The 21,284-nt window shown below is 45.4% G+C and overlaps 1 protein-coding gene across 3 annotated transcripts in view; it reads right to left on the bottom strand.

Annotated features, from left to right (window-relative positions):
- FECH (ferrochelatase) overlaps positions 1 to 19,712 on the bottom strand; it is a 39,800-nt gene extending 20,088 nt beyond the window's left edge. The window contains exons 1-5 of one of the 3 annotated variants that reach the window (XM_090037848.1): positions 17,022 to 17,176; positions 14,659 to 14,782; positions 11,742 to 11,987; positions 9,480 to 9,599; positions 8,920 to 9,068 (exon numbers count right to left, since the gene is read on the bottom strand). In XM_090037848.1, the coding sequence (XP_089893974.1) occupies positions 8,920 to 9,068; positions 9,480 to 9,599; positions 11,742 to 11,929 (457 nt within the window). In that variant the 5' untranslated portion in view covers positions 11,930 to 11,987; positions 14,659 to 14,782; positions 17,022 to 17,176. Of the gene's footprint in view, positions 1 to 8,919; positions 9,069 to 9,479; positions 9,600 to 11,741; positions 11,988 to 14,658; positions 14,783 to 17,021; positions 17,177 to 19,579 lie in introns of those variants that run through there. The other 2 variants (XM_090037849.1, XM_090037850.1) reach the window with 2 other exon arrangements.
- Between the last annotated feature and the right edge of the window lie 1,572 nt (positions 19,713 to 21,284).

The following is a 21,284-nucleotide window of genomic DNA, read 5'->3' on the forward strand; positions in this document are numbered from 1 at the left end:
AATGGCCTTAGACTATTTACTTGCAGAGGATGGCGGAGTCTGCGGAAAGTTCAACCTTTCTAATTGTTGTCTCCAAATAGATGATAACGGAAAAGCAGTCTTAGAGATTGCCAAAGAGATTAGGAAAATAGCCCATGTACCAATACAAACGTGGGAAAACACATGGGATAAAGACTGGTGGTCTAATCTACTTGGAGGACCTTGGTGGAAGAAAGTAGGGTTTGTATTTTTGTGTGCTCTGACTGGTTTGATTTTTATTCCTTGCCCTACTCCCTGTCTCACTAGATTGATAACCACCACAGTTGAAGGGATGCAAGTTGCAGCAGTCCCCCTCAAAGCACAGACTGTAGCAAAAGTCATGGTACTCAGAAAAATTCCTCGTAATTATCTTGATCTGCCTAAATGAAAATGGGGAGCAGAAAGCATCTTGAGGGGGGAATATTGTTAGAAATGGAGTATTGTTAGAAATGCACAGCTTGCATCTCGCACCTGATAAGAAAGAAACACTGCCAAGGACTTTTTTCCTTGGCCAGCCTTGCCACAGTTTTTCTTAAATCGCAGACTCTCCCCCAGCCTTTCTCATGCAGATTACAGAAGCTGGAATTCAACTGAATGTGTCCTTGAAAGGGGGGGGGGTTTAAACTCTTGGTGACCTATAGAACTTTCTGAGCATGCTCAATTAGCTGATGCATATTTACCTCTCCGCCCTGCATACTTAAGTAGTTAATTATAATGTACATGCGATGGATGTAGTGATGTAACTACATGCATGTTTGTATGAAACAGAAATGAGCTGTAAGAGTTCCTGTTTCTGCACACGTGCCCAGGAGGAAAAAGATAAATACAGCCTGCAAAAATTCCTTGGGGGATTCAGAGTAATCTGAGTCTTTAACTCTGCTCTGACCCTATTTGCAAATACACCTTTTGTGCTGCTAAATGACTGTGTGTCTGAGATTCTTTGCGAGCCTCCAAGAAACAAACCGCAATCTTTTGCAACAAGGTCGTCACAGCTTTGACTGTGTGCTGCATCCATAGCTCCAGACCAGCACACACAAGCACAAGTCACTTTACATAAACCAGCAATCATGAGATAGAATGGGAAAGGAACTTGTGTGCCTAACGGAGCACTGCTCTATGGAATTCTACCCTTCCTTTCCAAGCAAAAGAAATGATTTGTTTTATAAACCAGTATGAAATTACCTGTTACATTTTGACAAAAGTATCCTATCAAGCAGGAAAACAAGTTTATTTATAACACAGATCAGTGGTTCTCAAACTTTTTTTTTTGCAGACCGCTTGAAAACTGAGGGTCTTGGGAGACCAGTTAATGAACTTTTTTTGTTCTACAAATCAAAGCACAGAACTCAGATTTGAATATCAGTGGTCTTACCTTACAAATACAGATATTCTCGATTGTTCTGCAACCTTTCTGCGGACCACCTGAATGGAGCTCACGGACCAATGGTGGTCTGTGGACCACAGTTTGAGACCCTCTGGCATAAATTATTGCTATTTGAAACAGTAAACTGTATTTACTCAGTTCCAAGATGAGGTTTCCCCCTAACTTCCAACATGGGGAAAACAAAGCTTTGCCTTAGAATCAAGTTATCAAGTGAAAATGCAGTACCTGAAGTCATGGGTGGATCCAGGATTTACCAAAGGAGGGGGTGCAGCACATTGCCTCTCAAACCATGATGGGATGGGGACAAGGTGTGGCTAGATATCCCAGGTTGGTGGGGGACACAGGGAGCTAGACAGGAAACAGTGAATCAGTAAGGGCCCCCATCCCCCCTGCACTGGAATAAGGGGGGGGGGAAGCACTGAAAAAAACAGCAAAGAGAGTGGGAGTGCAGATGCATGTGAAAGAGACTAGTCTTCAGTTGCAGGTCTAAGAAAGGAGTGAGACTTGCCAGGATTTCCTGGACAGAACCTAAAATAGATTAAAGTAATGCTCGTTAAACTTAGAGCTTGTTAGTTTTTGTCAGCAGGCCTGTTTAGAATAAATAAAACAACACTTCAAATGTTCCATGTGTGAAATCTAATTATTAAGGGAGGTCATCTTAAATTCAAAGTTGTCTTGGATTAGGGTGAAATATGGTATTCTCAAAATGAAACGTATCATTTCTTACTGATTTACAGAGCAAATTATTCCTCTGCTTGGAAAAGAAAGGAAAAATTGCACAGTTTTGCTACCTACTGCCTTGTGTGCTGTCAAACAAGGCAACTAACAACTCAAGGGAACAGTCCGCAATTATCAGTGCTGCAGAGCTTAGTGCTCCACATGACAGAAGTACGAGTGTTAGACAGGAGTTCAGAAAGTTCCAAAATGTTACATCTCAGGCTAAAAGCATTTTTCAAACTATTTTAAGGCAAGCATGTTCTGCACTTGTATTGGTGAATCCTCCAAGATCATCATTAGTATATACAAAAAGCAGTTAGTTCAACTTCTAAAACTGTTGTTACTCCTTAAGCAGTATATTAGGGCTCTAAAATAATAGAACTAGATGCAAAGACTGCACAAATAGATAAAGATAGGGTGGATTTCATTTCGTGACTACACTATAGAGTAGGAGGGAGTGACACTTTTGAGAAATATAGATAAACTCCCTAAAGCCATTAGCTTAACACTTTTATGCAATGAATCCCCCAAGAAACTGCTTTAACTGAAAACACTATCACGTACACTGCAATGGCAAGGTGTAGTTAGTGAGCCTAGGCTCTGAACAAGAGCTATTCTTTATCTACTCTTGCAGAGGCCCACTGCAGAGTCACATTACCGTGTCTGTTGGTAGGGTTGTATTCAACCCTTTAAAACAGACTGATAAGCTGATATTAAGCTCTTCACCAGTTTTGAAACTCTAATACCTAACTATTCACATTTGAAAATGGGTCCTTAATACAAAGGACTGTAAATCACTTGGAGTCCAAAGCATATGTATCATCAACACTGGCCCTGGTTTTCTCAGTTTAAAAATCACAAATTCTGTGATTAAAACCCCCAAATCCACATGTTTTCCCATGATTAAAATGAAACGCCTCTATGCATATAGGTATCAGTTGAACACAATGTTTTATGATACATTTACAATTTTAAAGCAATTTGGAAGCCTACCAGTGCCTCGATTATTATAATACATTCTAAATACCTATATATTTTGGCATTTGATTTTTTTTTCTATCATGGCAAATCAGAGTTCCCCCTGCCCCTTTCACTCACCAGGATGCAGGCCCAGCTACAGCTGTTCTACCCAGTTACTTTATGGTGCTAAGCATCCCTGATATGTTGGTGCCCTGCCCCTGCCCCTCACTCCCAAGCCACAGCTCCCTCAGCCCTGGCAGTGTTCCTCACTCCCTACTCATGTCCCACTCCAGTTTCCAGCTAAAATTGCTTTGGAAACAGGTATAAATTAACATCTCTAAATCCTACCACTAAAGCTAAATTTGATTCAAATTATTTTTATACCAGCTTGAAAGTCCTGGGGAAGCAGGAGTTTGCACCAGCATAGGTAAAATTGTTTAAAATTTGTTTTAGTGCAAATCCGAGAGTAGCCTGGACTTCAGGCCTCTGCATACATTTCTCATGCTGAACACTGTTAGCAGCTGTTGGGAATCTGAAACTGTGAAACCCTGGATTTATGGGTGCAGGTAGTAAAATTGTGGTACATAGGTGCTCCATGAACTTAATCCCATAGTTGGAATATGCACATGCAACAGTCCCTTGGCCCTGCCAGTGCCCCTCACTTCCAACCCATTCCACCCCCAGCCTTCCAGTATGCAAGGTAGGGGGTGTGGGCACAAGACAGGGGGCTGTATCCTGACCAGACCAGCTCCAGACACTCTGCAGCCCAGTGAGCAGGACCCAGCGTGGAAAGGAAAGCTGCTGCACCACCATGGCCACTGGTCAGCAGAGGTGACATGGAGTTCTGCCCCCATTGCTACTGGGAGGGCAGGGGCACCTCTACTCAGAGAGTATGGTGGTGCGGCACTCCCTCCTATGCTGGATCCCACCTGCTGTGGATGCAGAAATTGGAGGGGAGGGGGCGGCACATGCCTTTCTACCAGTTTCACAGATGTACCTGCAGGAAGCTGTAGGAACTGCTTTCCACCATACTGCCTGGCTATCATGTATGCGCATGTGTGCCCGCACATGCACATGGCGCCCCATGCCCCCCGCTGCAGGCTGGAACTCAGCCAGCCTGCAAGGAGAACCCCACAGTTTTGCAGGTTTCTCTCCTCTGAAGTAGAAAATCTATGATTTTCTCCTTCAGAAAGGGAAAAACTGCATTTTTCCATGGCAAACGGAAAACCAGACCCCTGACTATCACACACAGAACTGTAACTATACAGCAGCTAATTCCAAGGCCAAGGAAACAGCAAAAAAAAAAAAAAAGGAGTATGATATTTAGTCCCAGAAAGTTACTGAGCTGCATAGAAACAAAACTCCTTCCTGGGCCTCTCACTTTTCCAGTTTCAATTAACATCTCAGTATTTGTAACATGTACCATAATAGCTAAAGGAGAAAATGCTATCTTGGTATTAATCTCTAGCAGAGTCAGTCAGCAGGTATTTGGCCAAGGTCCCTTCTCCTCACATCACTATTTTCCTCTCCTTGGGTATCTGCAGCAGAACAGTTAACTGTGATACAGATACCAGTGCAGTTAGAATGAAGGTAAGCATTCAAGCTTATTCCAAAACAGAGCAGCCCAAAAAGTGATCACTGCTTATGGCTGCTACCAAAGTAGCAGTCTCAACAGAGAGGACAAAGAATTGAGGCCCAACCTTCCAAACAGCTGTTGCCACACATTTCTTGCTGTACCTAGTCTCCCCTAGGCAATGGGTGTAGGGGTTGATCTGCCAAGCCCTTGAAGCTGTACCCACCTGAGTGGAGGGATAAAGAAGTCTGCCATGGATTCTGACCCTGAACATTTTTTGTGGGGGCAGGGAAGCAGAAGAATGTGGTTTCTGGTGGTGCTGCATGTGCACATTTCAACTATGAGATTAAGTTCATAGAGCACCTATGTACCACAATTTCACCACCCTCACCCAAAAATCCAGGGTTTCACAGTTTCAGATTCCCAACAGGTGCTAACAATGTCTGTAACGCCTTGAGTAGGTACTGTGAGTACAACACTGCCCCCTAGGTCAGGGACCCCCAACTCGCCTTCCATGACTTGTTGGTATATGAAGAAAAGGAAGGGGTTCAGTGGTGTTTTCTTCCCCTGTAGACCTGAAAACAGGGTACTCACAAGCATGCCATGGTGTTCCTCGGAGCTCTGCCTCCCCTACACCCTGTCCACTCGCCAACTGCTCGGGTATTTCATTCGTTGCCCCGACGATCTACGTTGGCCCCCTTAACTATGGGGTCCAGCATTGGCTTCGGTAATCCAGCCTGTCGCCGGAATAATGATATTCCTGGAGCCTCAGTCCCCGGTCTCAAAGGTCTGAGCCACAGGCATCTGGCATCCTCCACCAAGAGGGACACCTCTAGTAACCTTTAATGCTGAGGGGCTGGGGATCACTCCTTTGCAGCAGAACAGCATCTTCTGTGCTGCCACAGCCAGTGCCCGGAGCCTCCACCTGGCCGGCATGCTCCCAGTTGGCTTCCTCCCCAACCCTTGCCAGCTTCCGGTAGGGTTTTTTAATTCCCCATGGTGACAGCATCAGCTGCTGCAATCAGCTGGTCACTAGCCCGCCCGGGAAGCAGCTGCTTGAAGAGCTGGTGGAACCAGGTAGCGTGGCTCCTGCTCTGCCCCTGCCCATCCAGATGGTAAGTTTCCCAGGATGTGGGGTGTTCTCTCTCCCCCATTCTGGGAATGCTGTGGTTTGTCCCCAGTGTTCTCAGCAGCTGTGGGGGCTTCTCACCACCACAATGTCCAACATGAGAAATATACGCAGAGGCCTAAAGCCCAGGATACACACAGATTTGCACTAAAACAAATGTAAAACTAAATTTCAGTGACACAGGTTGTAGCTGTATTGGTCTACAGGCAAAAGGAATCAGAACTTTTGGCAGAAGTGATACCTTCTATTTGACCACCTAGATATTTGCAAAAAAAAAAAAAATCTTTATTTGCAAGTTTTCAGGCATATTCACTTGCAAATAAAGACATTTTTTAGCAAATATATAGTTAGTCTAATAAAATATATTACCTATGCCACAAGTTCTGATTCCTTTTGCCTGTAGACCAATATGGCTACAACCTGTATCCCTAAAACATGGAAGATATCGATTTTAGCCATTTTTTAAATGAAAGCTTCCTAATTTTACAAGAAAGCAGCAACATCTACCACCTGGAAACCTGAAAGCTGACACCTTGCTCCTGCCTTTTGTTCAAGCTAAATGTGTACGTTCACAGAGATCAGAGGCACTTCAACACAAGAGAAACTCCTTGCCCAGGAAAGCATTCCATCTTCCCACACTCCTGTGAAATATGAAACATCATAACCAGAAGATTAGAACTATAACATCATAACTAGAACTATTCCAAGTGATCTTACAACACTTGATGATCTTCCAAGTTCCCTTCCAACCCTAATGTCTATAAAATCTATGAACCTTCAGCTCTTCCATGAAATATGAATTTTCATTTCCACCTAGGAAAAATGTTACAATCTTTGCATTTCCCTATGCCTGAAGAGGGTAAATGTGCAAAAAAAACCTGCAAATAAAGCTTTTTTTTGCAAATATCTAGTTGGTCTAATAAAAGATATCACCTCTGCCATGAATTATGAAACAAATGTCACCTATGCTGGTGCAAACTCCTGCATCAACAGGATTTTCAAACTGGTTTAAAAATCATTTGAGTCAGGTTAGCTTTAATGTTAGGATTATGGGGTGTTTATTTGTACCCATTTCCAAAGCAATTTTAGCTGGAAGCTACAATGGGAGAAAAGCAGGAGGGTGGATGATTCTGACCATGCCCTGTTCACCCTCTGGTTCAGCCTCCACACACTGCTATTCCACAGGATGCTGGGCTAGATGGATCTATGATCTGACCCAGTAAATGGAATTGCTTGTTCTCTCTCATGGCAAGTGTCATGTGTGAATCAGGCCTTAAATCAACAAAAAAGTATCACATTTCTTTTATATGGATTTCCACTAGCTGGAGTGGACAGGGTCATAGAGACCCAGCAAACTTGGGAGGTGAGACAGACTTTTACAAAGATTAACAAGCTTGCTCTCTTTTCAGACTCTACCCCAACTGATAGAGTGCTTACAAAAGACTATATCTCCTTTTTGTTGCCCCATGCAGGGCAAGCCAGACTGTTAAGGCTTATCTACTGTTCTAGTCCCAAGGGAGGAACCCTTATGCCCTTGGGTGGAGCTGACAGCAGTCATCTTATGCACTGTAGAGTTCAACCATAAAAATCTTTCTTCCAGCAATAGTATAGAGATCAGACCCAGTTTGTGCTAAACCTTTTATCCTTCATGAACTGTTAACAATTCAGTTTAACAGATTCAGACTGTACACACACTATTAGCCTGGATGTGCTCTTTAAATATCCATAAAAAAACAAGACCAAGGGCATCCAAAGAGACCTCCTCAAAAGCCCCTGAAGCATGGCCACCCTACTGAAAGCTACCCAACCCCCAAAACCCCTGGGGCACAGCTAAAGCATACCAAAAATACCCAAGCCTCCACATTCAGGCTGCGTATTTAAATAGTTATTTAATAACACTCCAGTTGAGCTGCATCTGCACTGAGAAGTAAAGCACTGTACCCTTGCTTCAAGAGCAACAGGACAGGAATAACACAAAGTCTCGTGAGTTGTAGCTGCTGGCAATGTTAACAGTGTGGCAGTGAGAAAGGCTAACTGACAGCAGTAGGGTCTGCTCTGCTCTACAGTTAGCTCATTCTGAGGCAGCACTGTGCATACAAATTTTATGACACAGTGACTGTTGTCACTATGATGCACATCACGGTGCCCAATCATATTCTTGGTAATGTCAAGGAACAGAAGATGAAGCCCCTGCTTTAAAGGAGAGCCTTTCACTCAGTGACAGGGGACAAGACCTTCCTGTAACTGAAACGGTGACATTGGTGTCCAGGGCAGTGACCACAGGGATAGAACCACTTTTCTTCCAGAAAAAAATACATACATCTTAAGTTACACTGGAGATTATAAAGCCATTCACAAAAGCACCAGCCTGCATCCCAGATCCACACTGACTTCTCTGTGCTGGTAATTACATCAATCTTTTGCCTCTCACTCCAGCTTTATTAGACAAACTTCCTCCATTCAAAGACGCTCCTCTCTTTCCTGTTTTCCCAAGATAAAAGTCGTCTCAAAAACCCTTTAGTTGTGACTATAACGGTCCTGATAGGGATGCAACCTCTAAACGTGGACTTCCTACATCTCTAGATGCTAGAAACTGTAAGGGAAGAGGGGCAGGGGACAGGTCAGTCTGGATGGGCCCTGTACTGACACTCTTCTCCTTAGCACCTGCTCTGAACCACTGTAAGATACAGGCTGCTGGGTTAGATGGACCTATACTCTCACCTGGTACACTATCTCTAGTATGTTCTAACCCAGCTGGTTCAAATACTGGTAGCAGTTTTACCACAGCAATGCAAAGCTCAGCATATGCTGCAGCTCCTGTTCAGGAAACTGGGTAAATGCTGAGATTATTAGCTTAGCTCAATGGCATCACAGTTAGATTGCTACCAGTACCCAAGTTAGCAAGTAACAGCAGAGTATACTTCCCACAACACAAGCACCATGCACTATACATGTTTACTTCTTCAAAAGTAAGCACTCTACAACAAGAGTATCATTTTCATGTGCGTTTTACACAGGACTGAACATACTGCTGGCACTCAAACAATAAGAGGTGTGAAAGTGAAAACTAATTCACATATACATGTAGTTTCAATAGACAAAAGCCTCCTAAACAAGTGTACTAAAGTGTAAAAGTACCAGTATGAGGAGACATTCCATCCAGCAGTTTCACCATGCCTTCTCCTTGTACAGCAGTCCATTTCTTAATTGGTGATCCGCCTCCAATCTTGCTATATTGTTCCTGAATTTTTGGTGTGCGACGTTTGGCAATGAATGGTGCCAACTTACTGAAACATCCAAAAACATAATCCCCATTATCTCCTCTTTGCCTTCAGCAAGCAAACAATCATTCCCACCACCAAGTAAGTTGTTAATTCATCATGATTGTGGATTCAGCATTATTCTAGAATACTATTTTATGATCCAATTCACTTTCATGGATCTGGTAGATGGCAATTAAGAAAGTTACAAAGGACTGTGATTCTAGATGAAGGACCTGACCTAAGACTCCCTACTTCTCAGAGACCTGCAATATGATTTAGGAGTACCAAGAATTCATGAGACATTCAGAACCATTCTTGGCCTCAGAAAATGCTGACAGGCAGAAGAATAGCACAGTTCTGTATGCAGCTCACAACGGTACTAAAACATGAACACGCAACGTAAAACCCAGCAGCAAAGTGCCCAGTGTTACTTACTTTTGTACAGGAAGCGTCATTAGGTCTTTATCTAGAAAAAGCCTAAGGAGAAAGTCGTGGACATCCTCCAGCGTTTCTGGGCCTCCCATGTTTAACAACAGAACTCCAGTTTTAGGCTTCCTATAAGCAGTAAGGGGGGTGGGGAGGGAAAGTCATGCTTTTAGGTCACAGTGTAGCTTGCAACAACAATACAATCAGTCTAGCTCCTGGTCTTTCTGTATAAAATGAAGATCACTTTACATGCTAATTCCAGAACACCCAATTCTTATGTTATTATATTTAGTAATGTTTTATTCCAGCCCTTTGAAATCAGTGGATCTACTCAAGGTATAAGCTTCTACTCCTTAAGAGTAAACCTATATGCCTGTGACTTTAAGATACCTGATGAAGTACTATGCAACAAACTAGGAAATTCCTTCTATCTGTTTATGTAAATATACAAAGTATTAGCAGCTGGGGACTTCACCCCCGTAAGCATCCTTCAGTATCATACATCTTATAACCAAGAACTTAACTAAACCTTCCATCCTTTATATATTAAACACTGCAATTAAGTGAGTAACAGGTTCAAGGGACATACCTTTGCTGAACGCCAGCAACTCATTTTAGCCAAATAACTGCTGTGCCTTGGGCTCATCAGAAAACATACTACAGTGCACACAAAAATCCTTCGCTGCTGAAGGAATGGCTTAGATCAGCGATCAGCAGGACCATCCCGGGGGGGGAGGGGGGGGGGGAAATCGGGATGACCACCCTGGGCCCCGCGCTTTGGGGGGCCCCACGGACAGTGCCATACGGGACCTGCCGTGGCTGCCATGTGCTGCTGCTGCGGGCTCTGGCTGGGGGGCTAATGGGGCTCAGCCCCCTCCAAACAGCAGGCAGCAGCAGGTAGACTGTGCATGGGCTGCTGCAGTGAAGGGGAGGGGAGGGCACACTCAGCTACCCCATGCTCGCAGCCAGCACTGCAGCTGGCTCAGCTGCATGCAGGCAAGTAAATTTCTTTTTATCTTCTTTATCACCCTGGGCTTGGGGGTGGGGGCAGATAGAGACCCCCACAGTGCCGGGGAGAGCGGTTTAGGGGAAGGGCGAATCATTCACCCCTGTGCCTGCCCCCTCCCTGCTTCACAATGGGGATTGTCCCATGACCTGGACTGGCTGAAGCCCCATTCACGGTGACTGGGGCCCCAGCTGAGCCAGGTTGTGGGACAATCAGAGCCCAGTGGCTCCTCTGGGGGCATGGGCGGGTGGCTCCCACCACTGCATGCGCCATGGGAAACCAAGAAGGGGGAGGGAGGACAGTTCCACCCCCCTCCTGGCTCCCCTGCGCCACATCCCTGGACAAGCCGCCGAGCTCCGATTGTCCCATGACCGGCCTGGCCAGGACCCCAGTCATGAGGAATCAGATCCGAGCTGGGCCGGGTCGTGGGACAATCAGAACCCGGCAGCCACTCCAGAGGCGCAGTGCAAGGGAGAGCAGCATCTGCAAGCTGCACTCTGGTCCACGCCTCACCGCCACTCCTTCAAAAGTGGCATGGCACCATGTGCCTCACTGCCCAGCCCGCCCCGCAGCTGAACGCATATGACTGCACCCACCACTTTCAAAGCAGCGGCAGCAGGGAGGCAGAGAGGCAAAGAGCCCTCTGGCCCAGCAGTGCAGTCAAGGCTGGCCCCGCGGCTCTGGGCCCCCCCAGGTGGTGCACAGCTGGGGCTGGGAGGCAGCTGGAGCTGGTGTGGCATGGTGCCAGGCAATGCCGCTTCCCCCACCATGGCCCTTTCCTCTTCCCCCACAGACTTTTCAATGCGGGGGGCACGCACATGTTCAGCCCCGCCCCAATTTTTTTCTTCTTCCTCCACCTATGCTGCTCGACACCCCCCACGCCCCAGGCCCTGCACAGGCTGATATGCCCTGGGCCCTGCACACCCCTAGGGACAGCTCTGGAGATCAGCCACTTTTTGGAAACAGTGGACTGAATTAATACAGCTCAGTCCAAAGGCAGGCAGCTGCTTGCAAGGTAACCACTGCCACCAAATCACACTCAATGGCTCAGCTTTGTGGACTAAATTAAAAAAATAAATTAAATCAAATATTGCTTGGTGGGCCAGATCTGGCCCATAAGCCATAGGTCTGCATAAGGTAATTTGAATAGGTCTCTTCTCTCTGTAATTATTTTACAGAGTATAACTGAATATTCATTCATTCTGCGGCTGTCATACAAAATGTCAGCGTCAATAGCACTGGTGCAATTGCAGCTAACTGGTAACCTGGTGGTGCCTGCAATGAGCCCATTTCTTCCATAGGTCCTACAGATGGAGACAATATGCTCAAGGTCATACTGAAGGTCAATGGCAGGGCACAGAACTGAACCCAGGTTTCTCAGCATCTTGACCACAGGCCTACTCTTTTTCTCCAGAAGTGATGAAAGGGACAGCCAGTCCACAAACAGAGGCATAGAATCATAGAAGTCGGGTCGGAAGGGACCTTGTAGATCTTCAAGTCCGACCCCCTACCTGGGCAGGAGAAAAAAAACTAGATTCAAATGAGTCCAGCCAGGTAGGCATCAAGCCTCTTCTTAAAGACCCCCAGGGTAGGAGCCAGCACCACTTCCCTTGGAAGTTGGTTCCAGCTCCTAGCCGCCCTGACTGAGAAGTAGTTCTTACAGATGTCTAATCTAAACCTACTCTCCAATAATTTGTGTCCATTGTTCCTTGTCATGCCAGGGGGCGCTAGGGGAAACAGCGTCTCCCCCAAACCCTTCTGGTCCCCCCCCAGAGAGTTTATAGACAGTCACCAGGTCCCCCCTCAGCCTTTTCTTGCGAAGGCTGAACAGGTTTAGGTCCCGCAGTCTTTCATTGTAGGGTCTGCCCTGTTGTCCCTGGATCATGCGGGTGACCCGCCTCTGGACCCTTTCAATGTTGTCCACATCCCTCCTGAAATGGGGCTCCCAGAACTGGATACAGTACTCCAGCTGTGGCCTGACCAGCGTCGCATAGAGGGGGAAGATCACCTCCCTGGCTCTACTTGAGATGCACCCGCGTAAATTCATTTTATTTGGAAATACCGGCAGTCCTCAACTTACAACATTTTGAGTTACAACGTTTCACACTTACAATGCTTATAAATTGATACCCTGTTTCAACTTTACAACACCAGTTTCGACTTACAACGCTTGATCCGATGCAATGCCAGCAAACAAGTTCGCTGCATCACTCATTTCCCTGGAGAACATCTGCCCAAACTTCCTTGGACGCTTTCCTTAAGAAGCAGACAAGACTCCAGAAAAATCTGCAGCCAAGACTCCTGAGAAGACTCCAGCCAAAAACCCTTCAAAAAGTCCAACCAAGAGCCCTTCAAAATGTCCAAAGTCACCTCAAAGAAGTCCTTCCAAATCATAATGATTGCTATTTACAATATAAATATGTTAAATGTTGCTATATTACTCATCTATAATTGATAGAGTACAAAATTCTAGGGTATTTTTGGTGAAAACAGGATATCGGAGGACATGCTCCATTTATAACATTGATTCTTATGAGAAAATTGGTTCCGAGTTACGTTTCGATTTAAGACGCGGTTTTCAGGAACCAGTTGTGTCATAAGTCTGAGGACTGCCTGTATTGGATTCTTTACTCTGCTCCAGTATAACACTCAGAGGGCACAGCGTGGCCAAAAAATTGAGTCAAATAGCTTGCCAATAGTTCTCCTATGAGAGGGAAACTCACTGCTAGAACAAGTCCATTAGCAGTATGCCCAGCACCTACTCCTTCCCACCCCTGGCACAGGAAACACGCCTGGTGTGGGACTGCCAGGCAAGAAAAATAGTCAAAGCTCCACTCTGCTACTGTCTGACTGCTACTGGAGTAGGGTCCAGGTGCAGGACAGGCTCAAGCTCATAATGGTGATTAAAATGTGCAAAATGGAAAGCACAAGCACTTTGTTTTCCATAAGTGAAGCAGTCAAAGTTGCATAGGACATGGACACTTTTTATGGCTTCAGGAGTCTAGTATGCAGGAACTATCACGTTTCCATCCCAGCTCTGACATGGACCTTCTCAAAGTTGAAGCAACTCACTTCTCTTTTAACTTTTTGCATGTGCAAACACCCTTCACCATGTCGTGAGAATCAGCATTTTCAAAGTGCCCCAAAATCCATGGACAGAAGGCACCTCTCATAAAGCTGAAAATAAGTGAATTGGTGTCTCAAGCTAGAAAATAATTGTTGTCACTCCATTCATTATACATTATTTTCTAAAAATACAAAGCATAAGGCTTCCACTGAAAATTGCGAGCTGGTTCTTTCAGAGTAGTCTAGGAAGCTTAGACACACATCTTCCATTAAGGGAAGCCGCATATGTACATTCACTAGATATGTAAAAAATTAACAATTCTACATTTCCCTCCTCCTTCCCATAACAAATCCCAGGACATTTTACAGAGTAAATACTTAAGCAAGAGACACACCCAACACTATTATTTATATTACTATAGTCCCTGCACCCCTAGTCACGTACCACAACTGCACTGTGCTTCACATCGTCCAGAAAGAACAAAGAGCAAAAGACAGTACTTGTCCTAAAGTGTTCACAAAGCTAAGAGAAAACAGGCAGGGAGAGGAAAGAAGGGAGAAAGAGGAGACCATACACAAGGATACAATGAGACTTCACTTATTGTAAAACAACAGATTCCCCCTACTAAGTTTGAGCTTTGAAAAGTAAAGTGTATCCTGGAGAAGAGCAGGGTCAGAGGTGACTTGGTGACAGCCTATAAGTACTTAAGGGGTGTGCATCAGAATCTGGGGGAACATCTGTTCACCAGAGCACCCCAGGGGATGACAAGGTCCAATGGTCACAAACTCTTTCAAGACCATTTTAGGCTGGACATAAGGAAAAACTTCTTTACTGTCCAAGCCCCCAAGGCCTGGAAAAAACTCCCCCCAGAAGTGGTGCAAGCACCTACTCTGGACACTTTCAAGAAATATTTGGACTTTTATCTTGCTGGGACCCTTTGGTCCTAGCTGACTTCCTGCCCTTTGGGCAGGGGGCTGGGCCCAATGATCTTATGAGGTCCCTTCCAGCCCTAATTTCTATAAAAGTGTTAACATCATTACTGAGGAGTACAGAGAGCAGGTGTCTCACAATTCAATCGCTACCAGCATGGAAGAGGCTCAAGCCTAAATTCTTACCTCTTTTCTGGCTGACTTTGAAGCTTTGTGCTTTTTGTTTCTAAAGCTGCTGTTGCTGTTGTGGTTGCAGTTCCCTGACCTCTCCACTGTATTTGGACTGTGACCTGACTTCTGCTTTTCACAACTAGAGAGAGATTAAAATGTATGTTAGTTCATAAACAGGCAAAGGATTTTTACAGGATGCAATAGATTCCCCCAGTACCTACTTGAATGCACTGGTGGTCAAACAATATTTGATATTTTTCTTCAAGCCCTAACTCCGAGAATGAAGCAACTTTAGAAAAGTCAGAAGTTTTGTTGGTTTGCTTTATATTAAGGTTGCTATCCCACAAAGATGCAGAGAAAAGCTTGAAGACATAACCCCAAAACACCCTACAGGTTCAAAACTCAAAACTAAGAAGTAATTTTATAACTATATATAAAATAAATTATACAGTCCCATCTTTAAGTCAAGCTCATAATTTCTGAATAGTTGAGGATACTGCAACAGAGCCAAGGAAAATGAAGCACTGCACTTCAGTGTTTGGGCATGTCTAGCGCATGCTGTATTGCTCAGCATACACATACCAGCAGATTGGAAGCACAATGGCAGGGCTAAGTGAGGAAATTTGATATACTTACACTCTATAAGTATTCTACAGACAGACAACTGCAGTCAGCTCAGCTGTCATGCTACTACCTTTCACAAGCCTTTATTCATAAAACTTTAGTCTTAAATCTGGTGTGTGTTATCTAAGAATCAAACCTCAAGTTTCTGGGCTTTAAACCCATTTGCTCTGATGCTGCCAACTTGTTCTTTAGCCTGACTCAGGGCTGCAGTATACTGACCCAGCAATTTCACAGAATTGATGCAGGGCCAATTCAACCAGGGATCTCTAGTTTTTTGTAGGTAGCAGCCATCTTGTCTTCATATGTGCACTAGCTCTTTCCCCACTGCTCCCTGGGCTCTAGTTTCTGCCAGAATATGGCAAAAAACCCAAAAGCAGAGGGGGATAAGAAAGACTGTTGAGTGTTGATAACAATGCATTTCGAACACAGCATTTGCTTTCCCGCCAAAGGCCGAGGGAATCACCTTACTGACAGTTCCAAGGTTTCTAGTTATTAAGTCTAACTTCTAAGAGCAAAACATTTCTAAGCAACTGACAACAATGAATAGTCTGTCACCTTGGACGATTCACAGCCTCTCAGTCTCAGGTTCCCCTTCCATCTTTTTTGGGCAATATTTCCAACTACCTCATGGGAGTTCTGAGAATTCACACTGATAAATCATTTTGGCTATCCTGCAGCAATACCCAAATAAGTGTAAACCAGCTAGGTCAGGTACCAGAAGCAGTTCTGCCCCTGTAGCACAGATATCTACATAGGCTAATTTACTGTGCTGAGAAGCTAGCTGGGGTACTTCTACCCTCCCCTACCTCCCTCTGCAGCATAGAAAAACCGTTAGCAATATTCTGATAGAGGTAAGAAGCATCCTCGAGATCCACTGAAATCAATAGCTAATTGAGGTAAAGGACACCTTCTGGGACCATGGATGTGTACATGGATTATTACTGGTTTAAGTATTTATAACACAATATATTCATAGTGGTTCAGAAAGGAGCAGTCTATGGTATTTGTGCCAACTTAAGCATTTGTGTTCTCTGATTTTTTTTCTTCCTTCTCCTAAACTTTTAAGGTTACTAAATTTATTGAAGTCTTGATCCAGGAGAGAGTTACCACAATAAACACCAAATGAAGGTTTTAACTGCAATATTAATTCAACTACATTATAAGTATGTTATTTTCTATTTTACATCTTAAAATGGGTAGATTATACACATTTGTGTATGTATCATAAAGGACAGATCCTAAAATTCATAAAATATCCAATGCTACTAATGGAATCTTATTTTACATTTCCTGATTCTTTTGGTGGTTTCAAATGTGCAACCATTTAACCTTAATCTTAACAAAAGGTGCTTCTCCCCACCACGGTTTGGTTTCAGGACTATCAAAAACATGCTATTCCACACTGCTAAGGCTCAATTCTGTCATTTTACTAATGTGTAATTACTACAGATTTCTGTGCATCTTCTAAGGCTTATATGGCACGTCTCCATAAAAGTGTTGCCATACTACATTACTTCATTATTATCTATAAACTTTTCCTAATAATGCACTACAGGGCAACAATAAGTCCTTATTCCCAAGAGTACATGCAATAATTACACATCTGAAATCACAGCCTATCATAAATTTACTTTACAGAGAAACACCATTAAAACAAATTATGTACATCATTCATATTTTCTTCAGTGTCCAAAGTTATTTGCTTAGCAAATAGGCTTAATTTTACAGTAATCACATCCTTAGCAGATAATTACCTTGTTCTCATTACATTACTTAACTTTTTTTTAAGTTACTACTACATGAATTGACATCTGCCATTGAAACAGAGAAGAGATTATCAACTAATCACATGCAGTAAGTGCAGTGGTCTCAAAAGGCTGAATTCTCACTGTTAACTGGTAGAATATTCTAAGTCAAACTCTCTTCTGTCAAAGCTGGAAGACAAGAAGATGCAAATTACTTAGCTGAAGTCTATGACGATGGAAGAGCCAGATAACTAATTTATCTTTCCTTTTGTCAAACAAAATGTTGGCCTCATTATAGATGAACTGGATGAAATTCTACAAGCCATTATACAGGAGGGTAGAATACATCTTAAGGTCCCTTCTGACCTATATAAAGTTGGGGGGGGTCCTCCCTTCCGTAAAACCCATTTAGCTCATCTCCTCAGCAGAGATGCTGCACTTTGTACCTTGTCTTTGTAAATTCAACTCCAAACCGCTGGTTCTCAACCTTGTCAGATTTGAGGCACCCCTTAAGATAAATGCACTCACCAAGAAGTCCAGCTCTTAAGTTTTCACTCGTTTTTTTGCCTGCAGATCATAATAAAGCAGTTTTCTGTTGCAAAGAGCTCAGAAAGAGCAAAAGAGTTCAGAATGGTTTTAACATTATGGATTCCTATTTACTATGACACCCTAGATGAGAATCAGGGGCTCTAATCTGTTTACTGAATATTCTGTAATGTGGACCTTACCGATCTCAACCTACACAGGCTATCATCTTGCAAATGAAAAATCATCTCTCTTCCTTCCAATAACCAGGAACTGCCACAAGAGCTGGAGTACACCAACTAATCATTCACCCCCAAATCGAACTGCAAAGCAGCTTAGTGATAAGGACATAGAGGGCCCATTATGCCATACTAAGAGAGCCCAAGCTGGATGATCAGAGTACATCCCATCTCTTTTCACTGTTTAGTCTGAGCTGAGAACACCTGGTATTTTTCATGGACTCCTAGTAAGATTAATCATTTTTAAACCACATTCCTATTTGCCCAACGGCACTTGGGACTGGTTGCATTTAAAAGTCTCTCTGAACAATAACAGATAAGATAGCATACAGTAACAAAAAATACTAGTACAGCAACTCAAGCACATGAGACCCTACATCTGTAGATCTATGATTTCCCTGAGGAGAAGAGTAGCCACGGAAGTGTGCAGGGAGGATGTTTTTCTGAGTTTTTTTAAGTTAGTAAGGTGTTATCATGCAGAGTCACAGACCCTACCTGCAGACTCTGAAACATACTTCAAAATGATGTATTGGACACGCACACTGAGAACTGCTATTTTATTAACCTCAGTATGTTTTAAATAATTGTTATTTGAATGCCTGGGTTTTTAAAACCTATTTTTGACTGAAATGTCATGTTGGATGGCTGATCCATTAAAAAAAAAAAATACTTGTTCTAAAATACTTGACAGTATTTGACCAGTCAGTCGATCAAGTGTTTTAAGTATAACGTGTTATAACCATAAATAGGAAGACTTTAATCTTCAATAGGTTAGATACTTATGCTAATCACAAAAAACAACTTGTCTGTTATTGTGCAAGTTAAATACAAAAAAACCCAACTGGAATGAATTATTACTACTAATGTCATGTGACTGTAAATGGGAATGATATCCAAGACATTTTTCTCCTAGGCTTTTGTCCCAGAACCCCAGCTTTTCTATGCTGCTTGTTTTGGTCCCTCCTTTAGCACCATGGTTCTTGCCGCCCTGCAGAGCTTAAGGGGCAGGAAGAGGACACTGGAAGAGCCCCAGAGAGGGGAGCAGGGCAGGGAGTGGCTACTCCTAAATGCAGACCATGTAGCCTGGCTCTTGCAGGACAAGAAGCCCTCACGCCTGCCCTTCCTAACGTAAGATGACACCCTTGTCCAATGTAAATCATAGGCCACTACCTTCTGAAGGGCATTCTTGGTCTCAGGGGCTCGATGACAGCGGGTAGTTACCAGCCTGCCACCCTGGGCAAACAACACATTTTCATGCACATGCTCAAACGCACCCCAAACTGCCTTCCAGGGCTGCAAAGGGCTCAAGCATCCTCCCCCTCCACCCCAATACCTCCCAGGGCTGCAAAGGGCTCAACCCCACCCTGACACGCCTCCCAGGGCTGCAAAGGGCTCAAGCGCCCCTTCAAAAAACGCCTCCCAGGGCCAATGTCCGTGGTCCCCAGGGGAGACGCAGTCAGCGGGCCAGGCGAGTGACTCTGGCCGTGATCAAGGAGGTGAGCCGGACAGGGCGGGTCGCGGGTGAGCTGGGGCCCGTCAAGGCTTGCGGCGCGGGGGCAGCAGAGGTCGCTCGAGCCCCGGGGCCGAGGCGCGGGCAGGAGGGCTGTGCCCCGCGCGCGGACACAGCGACGCGAGCTCTGCCGGCCGGCTGCGTGCGGGCAGCTCCGGCCCGGGCCGCATGCGGCGCGCACCCCCCCTGGCCTGGAGCCCGGGAGCGGCCCCGACGGCTCCAGTTACGCAAACGCGGCGCTTGTGTAACGCGGCCCAGCCCCTCCCGCCGCGGCTCCAGCCCCGCGCACTCACCGCGCCGCAGCCAGCTGGCGGCGCACAGGGCGGCAGCGGCCATGTTGGTGCTGGTCGCGGCGGCCGAGACCAGCCTGTCCCCCGCGCCCGTCCCCGTCCCCTCGCTTCCCTCATGAGGAAGGGGCGGGGCCCGGCCCAGGCCACGCCCCGTCCTCCTCCGCCCCTCCCCCTGCCGGACGTCACACTCCATCGCGCTCCGAAACTCCTCTAGCCCCGCCCGGTACAAACCGGCTGTTCAGGAACGGCACGTGCTAAGCGGGGAGGATGGCATTAGGGATGAACATTTACTAATGAATACGTCAGATTATTATTCCGCATCAAGTACAGAGCCCTAAATGAAGGTCAGGTTAAGGTGGGGTGATGGGGCAAAATACTTCTTGGGCCGCCCCAAACTTCCTTCAGACGAGGAACCAGGAATAGGCAACCAAGTTCAGCCTCACGGTTTCTGGCTGCAGCCGTGCTGGTCTAAGGAGATAGGCAGGCACAGTCCTTTTGAGTAGAGGTGACCTCTTTTATTAGATATCTACTCTTTTATTAGACCAACGGAGATCATCTCTACTCAAGGAGCTGGGCCTGCCAAACAGAGGCAGCGAATAGAAGTAGCCTTGCAAAATCCACACGTCGCTCTCAGGACGTCTTAACAGACTTGTGGGTTTGCTGTGGGATTTTTTTTTTTTTTAGGATTGCTGGCCTCAAAATAAAGATAGGGCTCAACTTGGATTACCCATTTTCACTCGCTTACTGGTGCCTGGCAGTGAGCACTATCAAGTAAATGAGCAAAAGACTTGCTTGTATCTTTTTTCTGTGTACAATAAGTTTTCCAACAAATACGATCACTTTTGAGCTCTCACTACAATCATTTCATATTTCAGACCTGGCAACACTGAGCTGATTTCCAGCTGTCTGCCAGTGGAGTGGGGAGCAGGGCCCAGCCCCCCCAAGTGGACCAGAGACACGGTGCCAGGTGGTGACGGGGCAGAGTGGTGCCAACGTGGGCCCAGCCCAGTCTTAGCCCCCCCATAGCAGGGCACCGGAAGTAGCTGCTAGGGTGCTGAGACAATGGGGGAACTGGGGTACTTGAAGGGTTCTCACTATGGGACGCCCCACTTGGTGGGCGGTCACAGCTGAGTCTGGGTCTGCCCTGAAGGCTCTGGTGCACATCAACCTGGTTGTCTGTTTTCTGCCATACAACTGGTTTGATGCAGCCCTGATTAGGGCGGGATATGGACAGCATCAAAATAGATCATTCAAATAATTCTCCCGTGCCTAATGCAGGACAACCGGCTCACCCCTCTGCAGGGTCTGGAGTTTGCTGCTGGAGATGCTGAAATAGGAACCAAGTCAGTCCTTACCAGTCCTGCCTGCACGAGAGGGACAAGCAAGGCTGAGCTGTAAACAGGGTTCCTGTTTCCCCCCGATCGGTGCAAACCAGAATCCAAAAAGAAGTCACAGCCACATTTTCCCCTAGTGCGGATGTCCAGAGTCGAGCACTATTTCTGTCCTTATTCATTCTTATGCTCCACTTTCTGTGTGCGCACATGCACACTTTGGTTAGTCCAAGGTCTACTCTACCTCCTACTTGATTTCAGACTAACACGGTGAACCCAGTCTCTCATATGTGGGTACCTAAAGAAGCCGCCAGACTCCCCAGAGGCCCTGAGCATTCCCAGCAAAGCAGCCAGAGTCCACCCCACAACACCCACAC

This window comes from Crocodylus siamensis, chromosome 3, assembly GCF_052110815.1.
Source record: "Crocodylus siamensis isolate JL-2025a chromosome 3, ASM5211081v1, whole genome shotgun sequence".
In the NCBI taxonomy this organism is placed as follows: Eukaryota; Metazoa; Chordata; order Crocodylia; family Crocodylidae; genus Crocodylus; species Crocodylus siamensis.